This window comes from Centropristis striata, chromosome 9 (assembly GCF_030273125.1).
Source record: "Centropristis striata isolate RG_2023a ecotype Rhode Island chromosome 9, C.striata_1.0, whole genome shotgun sequence".
NCBI classification, from domain to species: domain Eukaryota; kingdom Metazoa; phylum Chordata; class Actinopteri; order Perciformes; family Serranidae; genus Centropristis; species Centropristis striata.
The window spans coordinates 30,822,550-30,845,035 of NC_081525.1; the positions used below are offsets into that span (position 1 = coordinate 30,822,550).

Here is a 22,486-nt window from a genome sequence, read left to right on the forward strand (position 1 = left end):
CACCTGTTGTTGTGTTGTCTGCTCTCGTATATGAGACCTCGTACCTTTTGAAGCATGTCGGGGAAATGCTCGGAGATGACAGCAAACGATTTTCCGTTCATGGCAAAGTGGTACAGCTCTTGTGTTGCTTTGGGCTCGTCTATGTGACAAACATCCTCCAGACTGATGTTCACTTCCTGTTAAAGTAATGCAAGTATGGATTAGAGACAAAACATTCCAATATAATGTTGCCTCACTAATTGCTACAGAGTTGAAACCAACTTCTCAGACTGTCAATCACAGTTAATTTTATTATATATATTTTATTACTCAGCTTTTGTATTGGATTGCACTATGTAAACAAATATATTTAGTTAATTAAACTATTTACTTTACTATACACTGAGAAACAAATTTGAATAGAGACTGCAGCTTAATTCAAGTTCTATTTTGTGGAAGACAGCAAAGCATTTCTTGAAAGTTAAATTAGATAGTTTCACATTTCCTTCTCTCATCCAAGTGTTAAAGTCCCTTGTGTGCTCATCTTACCAGTGAACTATTGGTATAAGTGCTTTATGACAGATATCGCTCAAAACTAACTTGCATGTTCCAACTTTGGCATAGATGGCACTGATGACACAGCACATCTTTAAGGACAACACATACAGAGCTTTTCTTTTCTTTTTTTTTTTTTTTTACTAAAAAAGGCTTTGCGACCCCCCGTGGATCATTGGCGCCCCCCTGGGGGGGGTCGGGCCCCCCCGTTAGCAATCACTGATTTAGAGCAGCCGACTGACCTAAAAAAAAGATTTGGTTTCAGAGACAGTTGAGACACAAGTCTATACACTTCACCTCCAGGCGAGCTATCTTGCTCGGCTTGTCAGCGTATCTCCAGGTGATCTTGGCGGCTTGTCCATCGTTGGGAGGGAGGGCGTCAGCAATGATGACTGTGTCTTGGGGAGGGATCATCCCACAGTCCCGGGCCACCGAGATGGCGGTCAGCATGTTGTCACCTGTAATGCAAGTACAGAAAACTTTATTTGCTTTTTTTCTCCAAGACAGAATACAGATGACAAGTTGAAAGCTAAGCAAGGAAGTGAAAACAATCATTGGGTGCATATTAGAGGTAGTTTGTGCCAGTTACACTGAGCAGCCTAGAAAAGTTTGAGATTCCAGGTACAGCTGAGTAAATGCCAGCGGGATTAAATGTTTTGAGTGCCAGTACACAGATTAACAAACTCATATAAGAGCTTTGAGTAACTACACACAGAAAGTACACTGAATATTTTTGTTATTTTCATACCTGTAGGCATTTGCATTTGATGCCATACATGGTTTAGTTAGAGTCTGTGTAAATATGCGTATGTGTGCATGGTCTCACCAGTAACCATGACAGTGCGGATGTTGGCTCGGTGCAGATCCTGCAGCACCGCTGGGGTTTCTGCCTTCAGCTTGTTTTGCATGATGATCAGACCCAAGAACTCCATGTTTGCCTCTACGTGATCCCTGGTTAGAGAAAAATAGGACAATAAGGAAAATAAAACCAAAATAGCTATAGCTAGAACACATGTTGGAGTCCCATACATTTGCTCTAATTACTTTTTATTTATATGACATAGATTAGAATAATGCAGGCAAGACAGTGTGAAATAGCATGGAATTTTTTTTTTTTTTTTTTTTTTTTTAAATCAGAAGCAATGCTTAACTTGAAGATATCTGAATAGGTTTAAAATGAATATCAATGCAAGAATATTAATAATACACAGAACACTACCTGTTGATGTTCTGAACTTTGTGCCAGGTGAGTTTGGATTCAAGTCGACGATGAGCCAGAGCAATGACCCTGAAACCCTGCTTGGTGTAGCCCTCCAAAACCTCTGCAAAGTTTTCTGGCACTGCAGAGAGAGAGCAGACATGGATGAAATGAGTAAAGTAGGAGAAAGATTTACAGCAAGTAAAGATGATCAAACATCTTTTTTAAGCACCAATCCAGGCAGAATTTTGGCTGGAATTCTACTCTCACAACAGTACCAATAATATTCTTATCAAGCGGCAAATTATATATCAGCCCCTGATGTACTGTGCATCCCCAATAATAATGATTTTCAGTGGAGCAAAGGCACACCAATGCATGGACTTACTGGGACTTAAATCACAGGTTGTGCAGTCCCTCCGCACCATTAAACCTTACAATTCATACACAAACAGTCCGAGGCCTCAGTCAGTTATCAGTGTAAAACAAAACCACGAAAGCAGGGACATTCAGATAGCTAAATGATCAGCATCATGGACAGAACTATAGATCTGTTAGGCAAGATGATGATGACAGCGTGCAGCTCAGGGGACATTTCATTCCATTGTCTCACATATCTATTTAATTTGATTGGGTAATAATTACTCGATAGTGGCACGCATACACTAAAAAAAAGACAAATTTAGAAAGAACAGCTTACACCATTTTACACTGATGAGTTTCATTCCGTCTACTGATTAGAAGGGCACTTCATTTACTATCTGCTGCTGTCTGTTATGGTGGATTTTAAATCAGCAGTTACAGTAACCTCACCTGTATCTTTCTTGCACAGACTAGCCACCACCTCTGGTGCTCCCTTCATGTAGGCGTCCATACGTTTCTCTCCCAGCAGACGAGCCACCACACACATCCTCTGGAGCGCTGAGGAAAAGGGAAACTGGCGCACGATACCGATCTCATACGCTGACTGCACACCCACACAGACACACAAAAACAAATAACAGTCCATTTATATAAAATAAATGACATGATAAATCATTATTGCTGGGTGTTGGGTAACTTATGTGGGTTGACAAAATCACAACAGCTATATTTTTATAATTATCCATTTATCTTTATATTATTTCTATTTCTTAAAACACCCAAGACGATAATAACCAGTGACAGACAAAACATAATAACAACACATTACTATTAATATATATTTTTTAAATTAGATACTAATTTCTTTAATACTGAATAATAAACAACTTTAAAAGATATCAACTTCAAAATAATGTTTAAAAGCCCAACCATAAAATGACTCTCACATTACCTGGCCAACATTGGTAATGCTTGGTAATGCCTGGCCACGGTTATTGCTTAATATTAATGCTCTTAAAAATATGAATTGTTCATTTGGCAGAAAAATTAGGAAGTTGATGAGTATATTTTCAAAAAGGTAGAAGGCGACTTACCGAGAGCTCGTACAGTTCCTAAAATGAGAAAAAGGGCAGAGTGGGATGAGTCCAAGAGAACACAAAATCTTAATTAATTAATTAAATAATAATGATGTTGTTGTTTTTCTATTAAAGGATAGTGTCTATTTATGTAGCATTAAGGCAGAGTTTTTAATTATATTTAGGAAATCAACTGCTTTAAGGCTGACTATGAAAAAAGGAAGACCACATTTCAGCTCTAATATTAATTAATATCAATCAAATCCCATTAAACATTTTTTAAAGACATTTTATCATGCTGTACATACCATGTCCTGCTCTGGTGACACAGCAGGCTCTGGGGGCAACAGCTGTTTTGGGGGTCGAACTACAGTGGGCATGATACGGTTGTGGAGTGATGTTTCCTCCTCAGTGGCCTCTTCTAAGATCTGGACAGACAGAGGTTCAGAGAAAATGTGTTTCAGACACAGTTGATGCAGCAATGGTAAAAGATCCAGAATGTGTAAAAATACTTTGTGTCTTTCATGTTTCTTTCTGTCACATACTGGTAGACTGGTCTGAGTAATCACATTCCCACTGTGCTTCCCTGATCACATTATGCTTTTCGATAGATACAGAACAACTCACCCAGCCTGTAGCCTCAAACATTTTGAGGTCCAGCGGGTCTCCAGACAGCTGGCCTTCTATTTTGGTAAGCGAGTGGCAGGTGGCCATGCAAGCCACAAACTGGGACTTGACAAGATTTTCCTTGTATGCATTTTCCTCTGACAGGTGGAAACTGGAGACGAAGGTGAAAAAGAAGGAAGTTTTACTTAGACACAGTAGTAAAACTACATGATTATACTGCATACACACCACTGATTTATGCCACAGAAATATGCACATATTTTTTCTAGTATTAACCATAACTACAAGCTAACTTCTAAAGTTACACACATTTCACAAGTGGACACTGGTTGGTTGAAGATTTGGTTGATCTCTCTGATATCTAAATAACTTTACTTGAGCTGTTTGAGCCAATCCAAGTTCATCATTAGTGAGACTGACAGGCATTAACAATGAGGGAAATTAAGACTTTGAGAATACATACAGCATACAGTACAAGAGTAGAAGTGTACAAACCATCTTACCTGCCATTTTCAGCCCTCTGGACTCCCCACATGTCTAATCCATCTTCTGTCAGAGTCCCAGTCTGTAAATAGAGAAAAATGTAAAAAATGGTTTTAGCCAATTTGGGGTGTATACTTTATTATAGGCTCCAGATTATGTGCCTTTACCTAAAACATCTCTTCTTGATTGATATGTAAGGTTAATGCTGACTCGAAGCGCAAAAAGAGAGTTATTCATCCGCTAGTACTTACCTTGTCAAAACAGACCAGATTGATTTGACCGCAGATATTGATTCTCTGTGGGCTGATGCAGAAAATTCCGAGGTGTTTGAGGCGTCGCTGGGCATACACAATGCCAGCTGTCATGGCGGCTGGCAATGCTGGTGGCACAGTGATGGTGATGATGTCCAAGGACTCGATGATGATGGTCTTAGCTGGCACCTGGGGCAGACAGGGAGACAAAAGTAGGGACATGTTAGATAAACATTCGTCTATGAATCAGCACTCCAACAAGTGAGCTAGTAAGCATGAACTGAGAATCTCTGTTTTAGAAAGGGGCAGCTAAAATCATTTTTAAAAGTCAAATATGTGACATTTCCCGACAATAGCTTTCAAAGCTACTTTTTAACTGAATAGTGTGGTGCAGCAGTTTGTCCTCTTGTTTGTGATTTCATGTTAATTATAAATCCAAAGTAAGAACTGAACATGACTGATCCTCTAAATCTGATGCTAATCCCACAACAACCCAGCAATCATACAACAGGGGTTACATAGAAGGAAAAACTAATGTCACACAGTTCATGTTCTGCAGCACAAAGTGATTCTGAAATATAATACCATGCTGTTAGTTGTTGGAAAAGTTTTGCACAATGTTGTACCAAGGAAAGGGATGGCTTAAACACCACACAGTGACTATCAGATGACAAGAAGAGAGACTCAAGTTACTGAAATTACGCCTTGGTGTTCTTCTGCCCCCTAGTGGGCAAAAATCTCTAAATTTCAATCAATTATCAACAGATAAAATTGTTGTTGTGCCAGGTGTGATTGATTTTTATGATTGTAAATCAACAGAAAGACAGAGCCAGTAGGTGTTCCATGGGACACTGTTACACTGTTACAACCCAATACTATAAAAGTTGGACCCCATGAAAACGTTATAAAGTGCAATGATTTGCAAATCCTTTGCAACCTTCATTCAATTAAATACACTATAAAGACAAGATATTTAATGCCCAAACTGTGAAAATTTGTTATCAATATATGTATACACTCATTCTGAATTTGATGCATTCCGTTTGTATTTTCACACAGCGTCCGGACTCTTTTGTAATCTGGATTGTAATTCAAAATCAGAACATAAGGGTTGGTTTAATCTGCTCGTCAGCTCCAAGATTACCTTGTTCATGATGCTGAGGACGATGGAGTAGACAAAGCCAATCCCAGCCACAGCCACCAGACACAACAGGAAGAGGTAGGCATCACGGTACAGCTTGAAGTCGGTGGGTTTTGGGTAAAGGATGGAGCGCACCAGCTGGCCTTTGGCTGTGCTAAAACCTGGGTGAAGAAGTTATGACAATTTGTTCTTTAATATTTGATTTTACACTGCTTTTAGACAGGGGCTCAGGTCTCTGAACTGTAATTAAACTGCAGAGTACGTAATATGAATGCTTCCTGAATGAAAGGGATATTTTTGACCACTGAGCCACAATACAAACAGTGATTTCGGTATCTTCAGACAGCTGTTACTCCTTTTACGGTTAGTCTTAACAAATCCTTGCATTTCAATCAACTTAGTTAAGTACAGCTCACGCTTCCAGCAAGAGACTGAGGTCCAGAGACGTGTATAAGAATTTTCTGAGGCTTTTAGCTATGCTCTCATCAAAGCCACCAGACTCCACTGACAGAAACAATCATTTTACCTCACAGAACACAAAAGTTGCTGGTCTAACATTTCCTCAATCAGTTTATATGTGTTATTGTGCGAGTTTGCATTTTAATTGGTTAGTTCAGAGTCACCAGAATCACGCAATAACCCAAATTAATGAACAGATCGAAATAGCGGTAGACCAGCAACTCCCACGTTCTGTGAAGTAAAATTACTGTATTTGTCAGTGGAGTCTGCTGGCGTTGATGACAGCACATATAACAGCCTCAGTTCCCTGTATGATAGGGCTAGGTAATGGAGGCGTGCCAACTGCTATCTAATGTAGGTAATACACTGACTATGAAGAAGTACCTCATACAACACCACTTTAAAAAACCCAAACTAATCCTTTAAATATATAACACATTTGAATATCCTAATTCTTAAATAACGTTAAGTTTCTACATCAGACATCAAGGAATTTTACACTAAATTACATGATCCAATCAAATACATATCCGCAGACACATAAACACACACGGACCTGTGCGGACCACCACAGCTTTGACCAGTTCGCCTGTGTAGAAGCGGGTCTGGATGACGTTGGTGCCACAGAAGAGTGTGTGTCTCTTATGCTCCTCTGTGTCGTAGGCAATGTCAGCCTCCTCCCCCCTGTCCCCAGGCAATGGGTTTGGGAGGTTGGTCTTTGTCACAGGAACGCTCTCACCTGATGGGGGGTAGAGTGATATTAGCAATGGCTGATGAGAAATATACAGGAAAAGCATTTTGCTGTTTGGAGTCTCCTGTGTTTGGTTGTTACTAGGGCCGGGACTTGATTAAAAAAATTAATCTAATTAATAGGAGGCTTTGTAATTAATCAAAATTAATCACATTTTAATCGCATATAAATATTTGACCTGAGAACAGTGAGAAGTAATTTTTTCACATGGATTTTTAGTATACCATTGAATAATGACTGAATACATAAGATTAAGCAACAAAAATATTGTTTATTTTTGTTCAAGTCCAACAGACCAGTGCAATTTTTGCCATTAAGTGTAGCAATAGCATATTTAGAAATATAGTACATTTCAGAAATTCAGGTAAGCTATAGGTAGGTAGACCTTCTGTAAACTATAATACTTTGTTTTTTTTTAAGTAAAACACAATCCACGCTAGCTACCACACTAGCCGCTAGCTGCTATATGTTTTGCATTGAGGTGATACTTGAGGCTCGATGTGCTGTGGTGATGTGAATTCCTTGTTGCATAGCAACACAACCATGCTGTTATCGACGCTTCCATCCGTTGGTTTTTTGTAACTAAATGTCCCATCATCCACGGGGCCAACCAAAGCGCTCTCATCAGCTTCTTCCTTCATGTTCACTGTGGTTTGTTGTTGTCTGAACTCATGAATGCTAGTTGGTGCTCCAGTATAATCGGTCAGCCTGAAACTCATCCAGTGAGAAACGTTCCGCGGTGCAAAAATAAGTGTGATTAACAAATTTTTTTAAACGTTCATTTTTGTGTAATTAATTAATTAATCTTAATTAACGCGTTAAAGTCCCGGCTCTAGTTGTTACGTTTATGAACAGTTTCAACTCTAACCTGTGAGCATGCTTTCATTGACGATGCAGGTGCCGCTGACCAGCACGGCGTCACATGGCATGATGGTCCCGTTGCTGGGAATGACCATCACATCACCGGGAACTAGATCAGTTGACATAATCTCATCGATATCTGCAAGGAATTGGGGTGCAGTGGAGGAGTGGAGAAGGTAAACGTGTGCATTAATACAGACGGGTTGGGTGCAGCAAAACGGAGGATAGAAAATGATGAGTGTGGGAAAAGGTGAAAAGTGTGTAAATGAGCCAACAGTAGCAGATGGTGGATGCGAGGGTGAGAAAGGAGATATTTTGTGTGTCAGAGCCCCAGAGTCTTGTTCAGCACATCTCTCATTACTCACGGCTCACTAGACAGCAGGGAAAAAGCTGAGGCATCACAAGCAGGGGCCAGTGCAGTAAACGGATGCATAAACAAAAGTATAATCTGTGTACAAACTTGCTTGGCAGTGTTCAAACTGATTTTAATAGTTTAATTTTGTCTTGTGAAATTAATTCATTTTAATTGACTAAAGGTGATTAGACACCTGATGAGACTGTTGATGTTCATGCATCACCTCTGTAGACTCTATCCCTAATTTTGAAAGGTGTTGAGACATACAAAAGCATGCGCAGGACGGTTAAAGGGTGCTTTTGAATGTACACATATACTTTGCCCGCTCTCTAACATACACTCTCTCTCAAAATCTGCAGTGTCCCACCCTAGCAGCCATCTGGAGGACAGCCAAAGCAGGGTGACTGTGTAAGTGAGTCTGGCCAAGCACAGAAGCAGAAAAATGCCTATTGTCAGGTTTGGTTTGGATAGCAGGAGACTGAATAGAATAATACATGTGGTGTACTACAGCTCTACAGAGGCAATCTGCAAAAACAACAACATCTAAAAAAAAGACAAGAACAGTTACAAACCATTGTTGGGTCGGCATACAGACACACGGACAATACTGTGAGTTGCCACCATATCGTGAAGCATGACGTATTGCTGGAAAGAAAAGAAAAAAGAAAATAGATTATTAACTATAGACAGTTTCTTGACTCCCAGGGCCACCTGTTTGACCATGAGGTTGTTTTCTTCTGAGTCTGACTATGCAGACAGCGCCAGCAGACCACATACCAGAATTTAATGGAATTCTTCTTGGCTAGGTTTAGGAAAAATAATCCTGGTTTGCGTTAAAATATCAAGATTTCTCATAGAAAGGGAGAAAGTTCTGAAGGCAGGCTTATCCCATGTGCCTCTCGATCTACGTTTGTGTGACATTTTGTGGTAATTAGCATAAAATTCTTGAGTTACGACCAAAAATTATTTTTTTTCAGTGACCACAGTGGGATAAACATAATTCAAGATTATGTTTATGTAGCGAGCTAGAGCCACAAATCACAGTAGGGCATATCAAAGGACTTTAAAGGCCCACACGTTTATAAGGAAAATAGGCCAGTAATTCTTATTAATTGCTGCTACAAAACAACATCAGGATTAGAATCATGATCAGGATTGCTGAAATGAAGGACTACTACAGGATATAGTACGAGCACTGTGCTGTGTATATGCCAGTGTTTCTGGTGGGAGAGGCTTATGTAAGAAAGGGGAGGTTTTAATTTTTTCTTTTTCAACAAAACTGCCACTCCTAGCTTTAAACTAATAATTCAGTCACAAAGTATGAGGAGATAATTGACGAACTCTTAGTCTGCACGTCAACATGTGGAACAGCACAGATAATTGGCTCTGGATTGATTTTAAAAAAAGCAACATTTTATGGAGCTCACCTTTTTGATGGTGTACAGAGAGGTAGCTATGGATATGACCGACATGATAAGAATGGCCACAGCATAATAGTAATACTCATCGGCACTCCACAGGATCACGCTGAAGAGCTGGAAGATGTAGAAAGGGTTGAGGACCTGCAGGAGACCGAGAGATGAGTGCAGCAAATGTAGCGTGAGAAAACACAAGTACAATGATTTAACAAACAGAGATGTACTGGAGGGCATAAGCAAGATGCTCCCAGGAGAATGAGGGGAAATACTCCATACTTCCAATTTACAACAAGTATACTTATTTTTGTAGCTTAAGATATATTGGGATCACATTTTGTACACATTATTTAGTTTAAGGTGTAAGGAAAGGAGATACAACAAACAAGAGTGCCTATGAAGCAGTAAGAGACTTTATAGACATGTCCATTGGGTATATTGGGTCATTTTCAATTGTGGCCCACAGGTCTGTGTTGGTCTGCAGGGGGCATTAGTGCAGTATTTACCAACATACCTCATACATACGGTACATACACCGTGAAATTATAACTTCACAAGTAGGTCATTATAATGGATTAGCACACAAGTTGACAAGGTGTCTTTCATTCAGGGACAATTCACACTCTTTAAAGTTAAGAGCTAGAGTTAAAGAAAATTTTGCCTGTGTTAATGCAAATGAGGCCCTACCTCTTTGATAAGCAGCTTGAAAACAGAAGGCACTTTCACTGCAATTTCATTCACTCCGAAGAACAGTCTCCTGAACAGAGGTGAAAGAGACATAATGAGCCATCATATCTAAACATACACACACACGCCACACACCCACAAACATGCACATACGCACATAGTATACAGCAGAGATACACAACAATGTACCATTAATGGTTGAGGGGAAGAAGTAGAGCTGTAATGATACAGAGGGATAACGGTTCAGCCCCACGCAGAATATCCAGTATGATTGATGCACATAACTGAGAAACTAATTTCATGAACTTTTATAGCAACAGGACAGCAAAACAAGCTGATTTGTGTGTGAGTCAGTCACACTATGGGGAATGCAAATTAAACCCCAAAGCTGGATGAACCAGCTGCGGGTTTCCGGTAAGGCCGTGTGAATGTTTCTCGACTGTTGTAGGCTGATGTTCTTTGATGGGTAATACACCGGACATGCTCAAATACATTCAACAGCATCATCCGATGTGCCAATCAATGGGGACAAGGGAAAAAGCAAGACAGAGCCCAAATGCTTATCCCGGCTGCAGTTTACATTGGCAAATTGCCAAGGTGGATTTAATATTTTCAATCATAACATGACCAATGCTTCTCAGTTTCATAGCCTGTCGTGACCTGTTGCCTTCTGAAAAAGTGTTTGTTCAGTATTCATAAAGAGCAATACATTAATGTTTGAAATTTTTCTGATTAAGTGAACCAAAATTGCCAGTGGGCAAAATGCTACCTCAGTCCCCAACAAGAGGATCGTATCGGTCTTTGACACGCTCCACAGTCTGGTTAAAATAAACAACAAAATAGATCCTCATGCATTTGGGTATTGTCCCCTGCCGTATTAACCTCACATCAGACCTCGATTCCTAAACCAGGTTATGCACTGAACCCTCACTGTTGTGTGCCATTACATCCCTAGTATGCAGGTGGCGTTGTGCTTACTTACTTTACTCAATTACTCAATGATTTCTCTGATTAATTCCTCCGCTCATTTAAATTGTCAGGTTCTCTACAGTATACATTGTTATTTTAAAAGTCTGCACTGGCCACTTTTGAGGAATCATTATATGTGGCAGGATAAAATCAAAGCGATGGGAAAAGAATCTCTCTGTGGCAAAGGGCTTATAAACATGAAATATGTTACCTGTACTCCTGCTGGTTCCTGGTGAGGCCTGCACTGTTCTCTGAGTGGAGGGTGGAGCAGCTGACCTGCAGATCCTCCAGGCCGCTGTAGGGAAATATTAGTCAAAGAAGGGGACAAATTCAACGATGATTACATATAACTGTCTCAGTCTAACGTTTAGTTCAGCTGTAAAGACGAAGGCTTGTTTTCCTCATTTCACTTTATAGCTGTTTATGAGTTGACAAACACGGCTGTACAGATTTAGCTATCAGTACCTTTGTATATTGCTGTCAGATAAAACCCTTAGCCGTTTGAGCTCACTGTAAGGATGTTTTCTGTGCATTCAAACTGGTAAAAAAAGAAATAGCCCATAAAAAATGATGTAAGAATGCTTACTTTAAAACTTCAAAGTTCTGCACCCCGTCGTTCCAATAATACTTTGTGCTATGGAAGGTAAAATAGCGAATCTGATGGAAAAAGAACAGGGGTGGGGCAGAGAGAGGGGACACATGTAACAATTATCGTATAGTTGTAATAAAGGCAAGCAACAACGAAAATTTTAAAAGGAAACAAACTGATGAGAAGTTGTTTCACAAAGTGGAAAATATACAAGTCCGTTTCCAATAATGTCAATTAGAATTATTGGATTAGTGGAGGAAATTACATTATTTGTTGAGTATATTGTTCAGATAAGGCATTATGTAATCACTGTGGTTAAAAGGAGAGTTCACACAAGGACAAAAAGGCAAATGAGTGTGTCCGTCACTGAAACAGATAAAGAAAAGGGCAAAGGCAGAATCCAGCTTTATGTAACATATCCAGTATCACTATGATAACACTACAATGGAGTATTATAAAAACATTAAAATATGGCAACCCTTCTCTGGAACCCAAAACACTGCTAGCTAGGTGGTTGCCAGTCTGTCAGCTGGTTTATGGTTTCCATCATTGGTGTGTTCAGTGTGTGTAAAGTATGTTGTGGCGAGGTGTGCTACCTGTGTGGGCTGGTATTCGGCATATCTTGTGATGAGCTCCTGAGCGGGGCTGCCATCGGAGGGGTGAGGGGTATGTCCGTTGGCCAGATGGGAGGAGGAGAAGGGACAGGAGGGAGAGGACGGGGAGGAAAGGGAGGAGGGGGAGGTGGTCTGGGTCTCCAGGCTGTGGAAGGGGTTGCTCCCCGGCGCCAGCATCACTCGCACCCTGGCCAGGAACCAGCGCCGGAACTCATCCTAGTCAAATAAATACACACAAAGTTGTGTAACTGGACTTTCCTTCACTGATTTACCCTGTAACCCCCAGAAGAATACCAACATCTGAGGGTGTAAAAAAAGGGTAATTTACAAAAAACGCAAATGGAAATGTATAACTGGAGAGACACTGGCCCTCATTTATCAAATGAGCGTACGTCAGAAAGTGTGCGTAAAGTGGGCGTAAGATGATTTCTACGCAAGCCTCGGCATTTATCAATTTGGACGTGAGCGGACGGTACGATCAGATCTCACGTCTGCTCTCAGCTCGTGTACGCAAATTTGAGTCAGCGTGAAGTCCACACGTCTGAGACGGAGAATTGATCTTAGACTATAGTATCGATGCCTGGAGCTGATAAAACTCTGTGGTGTTTTGATTTTTAATAGTGGCAAAGCAAAACATGTTTAGACTACATAATTTATCATTAAAACATAATCCAAAAATAAATACACCCTGCGATCGTGAAATTATTTAAACAGAATACCAGCCGAGGCTATAAAATGTTGTTGTCTTTTGCCGTTTACTGTTATCCCGCTCCGACACCGGAGCGCCAGCGTCTCTTTTACCAGCGGTGCTGCCCGAATAGAAACATTTCCAATCAGCGCTGTCACACGCTCCTCTGACTAGGACATCATTATTAGTAAATGTAAAGAGGTGAATAATATCTCTCCATCATAATAATAGCAATATTCGGATATTATATAGATTATTAGGCTTTATATATCACAATGTAATTACTCAAACCTCGCCGGGAGTTAAATAGTCCGCTACTCTGCTGACAGCAGCACTGATTTCCTTCTTTTTCACTTTTTATGCTGCCAAACAAAACCAGTTTGTTGTGTTGCAGCTCTTGGACGTCAGCGTTTCACTTTCTGACTGAGAGATTCCTCTTCTTCTTGAATTAAAACTTACTTTAAAACATTGTTTACCTCCTTCAACCAAAAAGCTGAAAACTTCTAAGTCCGTGCTTCAAATGTAAAATATTCAGTGAACTTGTTTGAGTTTATAACTATAAGTACTTTTATTTCATAAACCTCCGTCGCTGCGTATTTCTTTAATATGTCTATATTGCCCCTATTGTTAATTGTAACGGTGCACTTTGCTAATAAAGCTGACTTTAGAGGGTGAAAAAATCCTCTTTTTGGCCGTATTGCGCCCTTCTGTGTCGTAAACTCTTAAGGCGAGTCTTCTGAATCGAGTATATATTAGGGCGTGGTATTTAAATTACGCATGTTTCGAGCCGCCACATTTATCAACAGCCGATCATTCTTACGCTGTGATTGGCGAGATACGATCGTTTGATAAATCACACGTGGACCATGTCGTAAGACAAAATATACACTCAGATCTGCGCTCGTTTCTACGCTCGCTTGATAAATGAGGGCCAATGAGATTCATGAACTTCTATCAGTATAAGGGCCAATGCCAAAATCAACAGACAAATTCAGGAACAGCAAGTTTTTCAAGACCAAATTACAAGCTGGCACATGGGCGTTGTGTTTTTGTGTTATGTTATGCTTTTTTGTTATGTTTTGTCACGTATGCTTATGACACTGCTTACCAACGCTGCTTACCGACGCCGCTTACCGACGCCGCTTACCGACGCCGCTTACCGACGCCGCTTACCGACGCCGCTTACCGACGCCGCTTACCGACGCCGCCCTACCCACACTGCCCTACCCCTCACTGAAGCCAGAGTATTTCCTGTAGATGATAAAGCATCTGGCAACGAATATCTCCTGTGGTGTGAAAGGCCAGACAATCCAGACAATGTGATGACCTGATTCTCAGACACTGACAGAGTTTATTTGAGAAAGCAGCTTAATCTTCACACATTCAAACATTAGGGGGCAATATATATATATAGAAGGCATATGGCCCGTACGTATCCAACCTAAAATATTAAACTGCATTTAGTGCTTAGCAGGTGTTATTTTCAGACCCGGCTTTACCCTTACTGATCCTAACACTAACCCTAAACCAAATTCCGATTTCTGAACAAGCCTCTTAAGAAGTGAGCATTAGCAAAATGTTACATTACACTTGCTGTTCCCAATGCTGTAACCCTAATAAGGATATATACAATTCAACACCCACAATCAGACATATGGGTTCATACACAGATGGTCATGGAAGAATGCAAACACATGTACACAAGCATGAGACCAACACAGAGAGGAAAGAATGCAGACACACACTGGCGAACACACACACAGTAACATGCACAATGTTATGAACACACTGTTGGACCTTGGACACATGGTAAATTATCTGTGCATTCCTGCTGGTGTGACTGTCAGTAGGAATCAGTCAGGCTCAATGTATTTACTGTGCTACTACAGTACACCAGTTGTATTCAGTCACAGCTTTGCAAGCTCATGAGCTTGAGGTTTAGATCTTCAAGCTGTGCCTGAAAGCAATTGGTCTTGACTCTCCCGTGGTTAAATGGTTTGAAGACAAAAAAAACCCTGGGAGTGTTTTTATTGAACAACAAACAGAATATACAAGTCACATAAAAATGAAATTATGCTTGGTAGATAACTGATACTATACTTTTTAAATTAGAGAAACCAATCTACAAGTCAAGTTGCATAAACTGACCACGATTTTTTTTTTTTAGCTTAACAGTGATGTTTTTGCACATTTAAGCTTGTGTTGTGTGACCAACAATCCTAAACATGTTCAATTTACGATCATATATGAGCTAAATCCTCACATTAAAGAATATTTGTTTTAAAAATGACTGAAACAATTAACCACTGGCAATGAACCAAGCAGCAGTTGGTGTCTGTTGAATAATCAATTAATTATTGCAGCTCAACTTGCTACCTACCGTAGAGCGTAGCAATACCACTTCAGCATCACGCGCTGTGGTACGGGTGCAGGTGGATTTGACGCACCACTCTGGCATCCAGTAGAGCAGCAGGAGGAGGAAGCCCCCTGTACACAGCACCCCGAGGCCCACCAGGGCCAGCCGCCAACGACACAGACGGTAGCCCTGTAGCTCCTAAAGGGTGGAAGGAAAATAAAGGGGTGCAGTCTGATAAGTCAGAATGCACAAATTCCAACTTTGGCACGGATGGAAAATGAAAAATGATATCAATGCATACCATCTCCTCCTCTTCCCCTTTGTTGAGGACCTTCAGGTCTTCCTTCTCCATGCTGCAGAACAGTTTGCCAAGCCCCTCTCTTAGTCACTGCAAACAACAGACAAAATGTCAGAATGAACATTGTGGAAAAGATTTCAGCTCCATAACAGCAAACCAAAACAATGGCTCAACACCAAAGGGTCAGGCTGCCCCAACAGGGTCACAAGATGCTTTGAAGCGATACGATGCAAAAGAGTATCGTGTGGGAAATGCTGTGTATTTGTCATAAACATATTTATCATATTCTTGCATAGCATATTCCATTATATAATGATGCACCGGAAAGGGACAATCCAGATTTTGACAGGTTTTATCTAATGCAGTTAACTCATTGCATTTCTGAAGTTGCAAATAATACTTACACTACACATGACTTCATAGTTGAGGTCTATGAGCTGGAAGGATTGGCAACCATTACTGTGCAACCGATTGACATTTAATCTGGTATCACAATGTAGCGGTACATTGGAGCCCAAAGATTGACTTGGATGGCACTGGTGACCCTGAAATCTGATTAGCCAGCCCTAGTCCCACCACAAACACATCACTGACTATGTGGCTCAGACTAGAACATAGAAATTATTTCAAATGTAAGAAGAATGGAAGTAGAAGTGCTCAAGAGTGTGATAGGTGATTTTTTTTGTTTTTTATGTAACATATTTAATACTGAAAGTTGCTGAAACGTGGTTATTTCAGGATACATTATACCCCTAGTCAGTAAGTACACCCATTATCAGAAACTGTAGATGAATGACACTGCAATGCATCTAACCAGTAACTCTCAGGGCCGTAGGCATGATTACACTTTTCAGTTTTGACTATATTTATGTGAAAAACAAGCAGTCAATTTCTACCTGGACAGAAAGTGTTGAAGGACAAGTTTGAGACAAGTGCATGCTGTGAAAGCGATTAAAAGCACATGGACTTTAATGAGTAGCAGAGTGAGCAGGGATGAAAGTGTTTTGCTGAAGTCTGGTAAAAACCTATTTAACCCAATGTGAACTCTTCAACTGTCTGTGGGGGAAAACGCTAAAACAAATGAAGGTAATAACGTCTGAGGATACAAAGTGCAGGAAAGCTAACCGAGGTCAGCAGTTCATTGGAGCACATGGGACATGATCGAGCTATAAGAATGAACAGCACTTCCAAGACAGCTGCTCAACCTCAGAACGGCCGAGATTATCTCTTCAGAGTGTCAACACACCCACACACAGACCAACTGAGTCATCAGATATGTGTGTTACTCAATATCAAGCTCGAGCCTATTTCTTCCTCTCAGTTGTCCCTGAGGAACAGCCTGCTGCCAAGGAGGGCACACTGTCACTTTGTCTGAGTGTGTGTGTGTGTGTGTGTGTGTGTGTGTGTGTGTGTCTTCTGCATTGGTATTGACAGAGAGGGGCATCTAGGTCAAAAGATGAACACCCCCCTTTGAAACATCAGTTAGGCTGCAGACAATCTGTCTATGCAGCTGAAAGCACAGCTGGGCTTCTTTGCCTTTTTGTTGCTCATGCATTGTATTGAGTTACAGAGAAAAACCTGAAAGCTGAATGTGTGTGGAGTCAACCTGTGTAAGTGAAGGAGAGGTTTATTAGGCTATTGGCCAGGAGTTGGTAGTCAATTAGTCAATCAGGGACACTGTGAATTTCACTAAGGATTTCTTGAGGAACTTGTGACAAAATCATTATTCTCCATATTCATGTGGTTCGGGCGGCTGTGGCTCAGTTGGTAGAGTGGTCGCCTGGTTGGTTGATGGTTTGATCCCTGACCATGGCAGCCTACATGTCGATGTGTCCTTGAGCAAGACACTGAACCCCAGATTGCTCCCGATGCTGTGTTCATCGGTGTGTGAATGAATTGGTGGCAGGTGGCACCATTTAGGTTAGCCTCTGCCACCAGTATGAATGTGTGTGTGAATGGTTGAATGAGCGCAGTCTGTAGTGTAAAGCGATTTGAGTGGTCGCAAAGCGACTAGAAAAGCACTATATAAGTGCAGGTCCTTCTACTATTTACCATTCTCTTATCTGTACTTGAAGACATCAGGGAGTGAAAATAGCAGCGGAAAATATGGTCTTGGTATAACTAGTGCAATGCCTGTTCAAAACATGTCTGGTTTGTGCTCAATATCGATTTAGTTCGCACCAGTTTCCTTAATGCTACTGTTTAGGAGAGCATAGTCACATTCTCCATTGAAAAACAATGACCTTCCTGTGTGCAGCGACTGTCTTTGGAGCGAAAAGCACACAAACAGAAAATTTGAAGAGACACAATCACAGGGAGACTTAAATCACTCTGATCCCAGTTATCACAGTGGACCAGTGGCATGGTGTGTCAGAGCTCGGTGCCCAAAGGGCCACCCTGCTACTGCCCCCACCACCTTACAACAACCACTGACCACTACCCCCTACACTCTGATTTTATCAGCCAGCTGCACCCGGGTGGACTTTTTCTCTGGCATACAGCGGGATATTTTGCTAGGACCAAGCCCTTCCTAGTATTTTACAATAGCAGCCCCCTGGCCGGCGCTAGGCAGTGGGTGCAGTGCAACAAGAACAATCCCTCCCCAATCTCTGCTATGACTGGAAATGCCGACACCAGTGCATCATGCGTACACACTCTTTAACAAGATTGATGTCTGGCACGGTGACACACAGATAACACACGAATGAGAATAGGACCCAAAAAAGATTTTAAAGAATTTAGCTTATGCGGTTACTGTAACCAATGATTGTTATAAAGTCTGTTTTGCTGAATCATCTGTTCAGATAACAGAGCATTGTTACCTAAGAAAACATCCAGGGTTCTATAATTATAGGATCTAAACAGAGCTGAAACTTGGTGGCTGAGCAGCTAACAATTGAACTCTGTTTATGGCTTGAGTATCAATATGTAACACGTTAACTAAGACCGGAGACAAGTTCAGTTACACTTTCATTTAGCTAAACTTATGCAAGCGCAGGAATGGGGAACTGTTGCAAAACCAATGTTTTTTTGTTGTTTTTTTCTTGTTTTTGTGCACAGAAACAGAAACATTGCAATCATGGCTTACCTTGAAATGAGAAAAAAAACAAAAACGTAAATGATACGATAAACGATAAATGAGAAAATTGTGTTAAAAGTTCTGGTTTTTAGGTACGACCAAAACCACTCTGGTCTGGTGTCTGATTGAAGGTAGAGTTCTGTGGAGATGGTTATCTGTCTAAGTAGAACATGAAAACTACAAAAAGTGGCAGATTATATCATCAGTGTCCATGGGGAAAAAAACATAATTAGCTCTTCAAGTTCAGTAAGAGCCCAAAGCGGGGACTTGGAGTTTGGAGAATATTTTGGGCAGGTAAAGCTGTTGCATGTTTACATTTCATCAGCAAGCAGAATTAAACAGATGAAGGTTTATTAGCTGGTTGGCATATTCCTACCTTGAGAGCCAGGGACACGATGCCCCAGGCGGTCCTCCTCCCCACAGTTAGCTTGCTCTCTTCACCACACCAACCTGGAACCCTGGGGGGGGACGAACAAACACAATATACATTTCAAACATTCTGCCTCATGCAACGACATTTTCATATTCTTATCTAACTTTAAATCATTATTACAATCCATTAGAGAAAAACTGCAAGACGCCTACAACAGGTCTGGACCACTTGTAAATTGTATTTGTGAAATTGTTGAATCAACGCTCACCTGAATCACTTTTACAAGCCACTTAAGAACAAATCTGTTCATACAAGTAGTTCTTGCATGAGGTCCATTGTTTTCTGAAACGTCAGTTTTTTCCAGTAATTTGTCTATGATAAACTATGTAGAGAGACTTTCACAAAACAGTAACATATCATCTCAAAGGAAAAACAATAATGGTTAATGTGTACTGAGCCACACATGCCATGGTGTGCAGTGGTTTATATTTGGAGAGTTTGTACTGGATAAAGCCTTCTTTTAAGTATGATCTCAACAACTGATAAATATATATTTGGTTGCCCCAATTGGCAATAACATTTTGAATCTGTTTTTAAGTTGAAAAATTAAAAGAAAGGGGTTAACATGGACTAGACAACATTGGAAGATAAGTGAAAGGTTTTCCATCACCTCAAGTTCAAATTCACATCTTCCTGTTCTCACCGCCTTCTGCAGACTTGTTTTGTAATTCTGTCCTGCCCTGTTCATTTTATGCCTCATTCCCACTAATTATTACCCACAGTGACTTAAAACACCTGGGCACTATATATGGCAACATGATAAGCCTTGAGCTAATAACCGTGACCTCATGCTGCAATGTTTCCAATATACATGGAAAACTGTCAGGTGGTTCCTCCTGACTCCCAACCACTCACGAGGCTTGGTCTTTCTGTGCCATCCAAATGCCAATGCCATAATATAATAAATATCAGTATGACAGGAGAAACCACAGTTTTTACTGGAATAGAGAGGCCCCTTATAGGGCCTCTAAGAGTCAGCATGACTTCAGAGATATTTATAGATTCCTCCAGCCCTGCCTAAAGCCACATTGTTGTCTCTCATTTGATTAGTCTGCTATTGTATTAATAAGCAACGCTGGCTTGGGAAAAAAAACAAATGAGGCAGCTGTTGATCTTTTTTCAAACTATAAGATTAAACATGACAACTATCAGTGTTCCTAGAAATAAATTTAAAGATGAACAGCTACAAGTCCAAACGCAGAGCCGAGATTTTATTGTACACAGGCTAATAGACATGTTTTATGTGTTTATCTATAGACACAATTAATAATTAATTTATTTGACTGTACTGTGAGCTGTCGGACTCAGCAATAGATTCATTGTCATTAGCAAATGGACCTCTGTCAATGTTTAAACAGTTGTGGAATGAGGGCTGCAACTAAGAAACGTTTTCTTTGGTGGTTAACGTACTGACTGTTTGCTCAATCAGTAGATAATTTGGTCTATAAAAAGGTTTAAAATTCTGAAAAAAGCATCAGTGCTTAACAGTAAATGCTGCAAGGACTATTTCTTGGCGTTTTGACTTTTTATATAATATAAAATATAGAGACAGAAAACACAAAAACATGTACACCAATATGCCTCTCTGACTGTCAACATCAGAACGTATGTGCAAGAATAAAACATATAACTGCATAATATCTTTATTACTCAAATATAAGGTTAGCATTAAGCCCTGTACTCGTCACAGCATGTCATAATATCAAGTTATTATTTTCTATTTGCTTATTTTGTCCTACCAACAGTCAAAAGCCTAAAAGATAAAGTTTATTGTAAAAAAAAAAAAAAAAAAAAAAAAAGTACCAGCCCCAGAAAATATTTACAAATTTAGCTTTAAAAAAGACAAATGATTAAGGGACTATCTTTAATCGCCGACTGATGATTCAAAATGTCACATGAAGTTCTTAAGTCAGTTCAATTTAGTCTTAAAAAGCTCCTTGTTATGCATCATCATATTGCAACAGTAGCTTACAGTCATGTTTCAAGTCCCGTGGTATGAGAATAAATAAAGTGTTTTAATATCACAATTTTCAAAATATGTATGTATGTATGTTGAGAACACTTTTGAATGAGGCTAAGCCTTTTTAAGCGGCTCTGACAAATACATCTTACAAGACTCCGAATAAGAGCAGTAAACAAATTAATAACTCTAGGACAGCTACGACTAGACGTATTCTCCTTTCCCTTTCTGTCCTGTTCCTCAACGCACAGAGAGGAAAAAGTGAACAATGAGCAATGACCTAATGACAGAAGTCTATAATTCATGGAAGCATTTGAAGGAAAAAGTGTTTTGTTGCCATCATACTCTGCACTCAATGTGCTTTCTTTATCACTTCCCCTCCTACTCATGGGGTATTATAGCCAGGCTTTGTTCCCCGTCATGGGCCAATCAAGCTTTTATCACTGTGACCACTGGCCTTACTAAAAATCTATGACTATATGCCCTTCCTCAGCAATCTGAACAGACAGTTTAACAGCCCACTACCACTGATAAAATAATTATTCTCACAATTCCTTCTTTAACAATTTATCAAGGAGAAAACATGCATATAAATAAGACATAAAATGTACTTTTCAATCATGCATACAGAGTGGAAGGAAACAAGCATACAACCACAACTCTGAAGACTTTCTTGCTTCTCAAACTTCAAACTTAACAAAATATAAATAACCTAGTCAAACTCACCTAAAGATGCAGCAAACATCCACCTCTCAAAAATAATCCGGAGCATTGGCCTCAAAATGCATCACAAACAGAAGATTTGTATGTTGACACACTTTAGATCACAACCAAGTAAGAAGAATTACAGATGTTACAGCCGACTTTATGATGAATGCAAAGGGAAAGGGGAGTTAACATGGATGAGATCAGGAAGTGGAGGAGGTCAAAAAGAGATCTAAAAGGAGTCTGTAAGTGAGTTCCATTCGTGTGAAAAAAAAGGAGGGAAAGGGCTGAGAAAAAACAATAATCCCACAGATGAAAAGTGTACTGAGGTTTAAGTCAGACCACATGCTTTTGGATTAACAGTGCCATTGCTTGACAGTCTATGAAAACCATCATACCACTGTGCAAGAGATTAAAACACTTTTTTCTACTTGATTAAACGGCTTATTGGTATAATGACCCTAAGTGAGAAATAACATTTCAATATGGATGTAGCAGATTTTTTAATTATTCAAAGTTTAATGAGAGAAAAAAGCTGTAAATGCCAGCAGTTAATTAGGGCAAATTAAGATGAAAGACATAAATCAGCTTAAG

The 22,486-nt window shown here is 40.1% G+C and overlaps 1 protein-coding gene across 2 annotated transcripts in view; it reads right to left on the reverse strand.

Moving 5' to 3' along the window:
* atp13a3 (ATPase 13A3) overlaps positions 1-22,486 on the reverse strand; it is a 39,210-nt gene that overhangs the window by 11,282 nt on the left and 5,442 nt on the right. For both annotated transcript variants that reach the window (XM_059340557.1, XM_059340556.1), the window contains exons 2-23: positions 19,171-19,252; positions 15,719-15,805; positions 15,442-15,615; positions 12,356-12,589; positions 11,757-11,827; positions 11,382-11,465; positions 10,202-10,271; positions 9,527-9,661; positions 8,672-8,744; positions 7,752-7,883; positions 6,689-6,871; positions 5,677-5,834; positions 4,533-4,721; positions 4,302-4,363; positions 3,799-3,949; positions 3,480-3,599; positions 3,190-3,207; positions 2,546-2,699; positions 1,754-1,874; positions 1,361-1,485; positions 832-992; positions 45-176 (exon numbers count right to left, since the gene is read on the reverse strand). In XM_059340557.1, coding sequence (XP_059196540.1) covers positions 45-176; positions 832-992; positions 1,361-1,485; positions 1,754-1,874; positions 2,546-2,699; positions 3,190-3,207; positions 3,480-3,599; positions 3,799-3,949; positions 4,302-4,363; positions 4,533-4,721; positions 5,677-5,834; positions 6,689-6,871; positions 7,752-7,883; positions 8,672-8,744; positions 9,527-9,661; positions 10,202-10,271; positions 11,382-11,465; positions 11,757-11,827; positions 12,356-12,589; positions 15,442-15,615; positions 15,719-15,769 — 2,598 coding nt within the window. In that variant the 5' untranslated portion in view covers positions 15,770-15,805; positions 19,171-19,252. The remainder of the gene's footprint in view (positions 1-44; positions 177-831; positions 993-1,360; positions 1,486-1,753; positions 1,875-2,545; positions 2,700-3,189; positions 3,208-3,479; positions 3,600-3,798; positions 3,950-4,301; positions 4,364-4,532; positions 4,722-5,676; positions 5,835-6,688; positions 6,872-7,751; positions 7,884-8,671; positions 8,745-9,526; positions 9,662-10,201; positions 10,272-11,381; positions 11,466-11,756; positions 11,828-12,355; positions 12,590-15,441; positions 15,616-15,718; positions 15,806-19,170; positions 19,253-22,486) is intronic.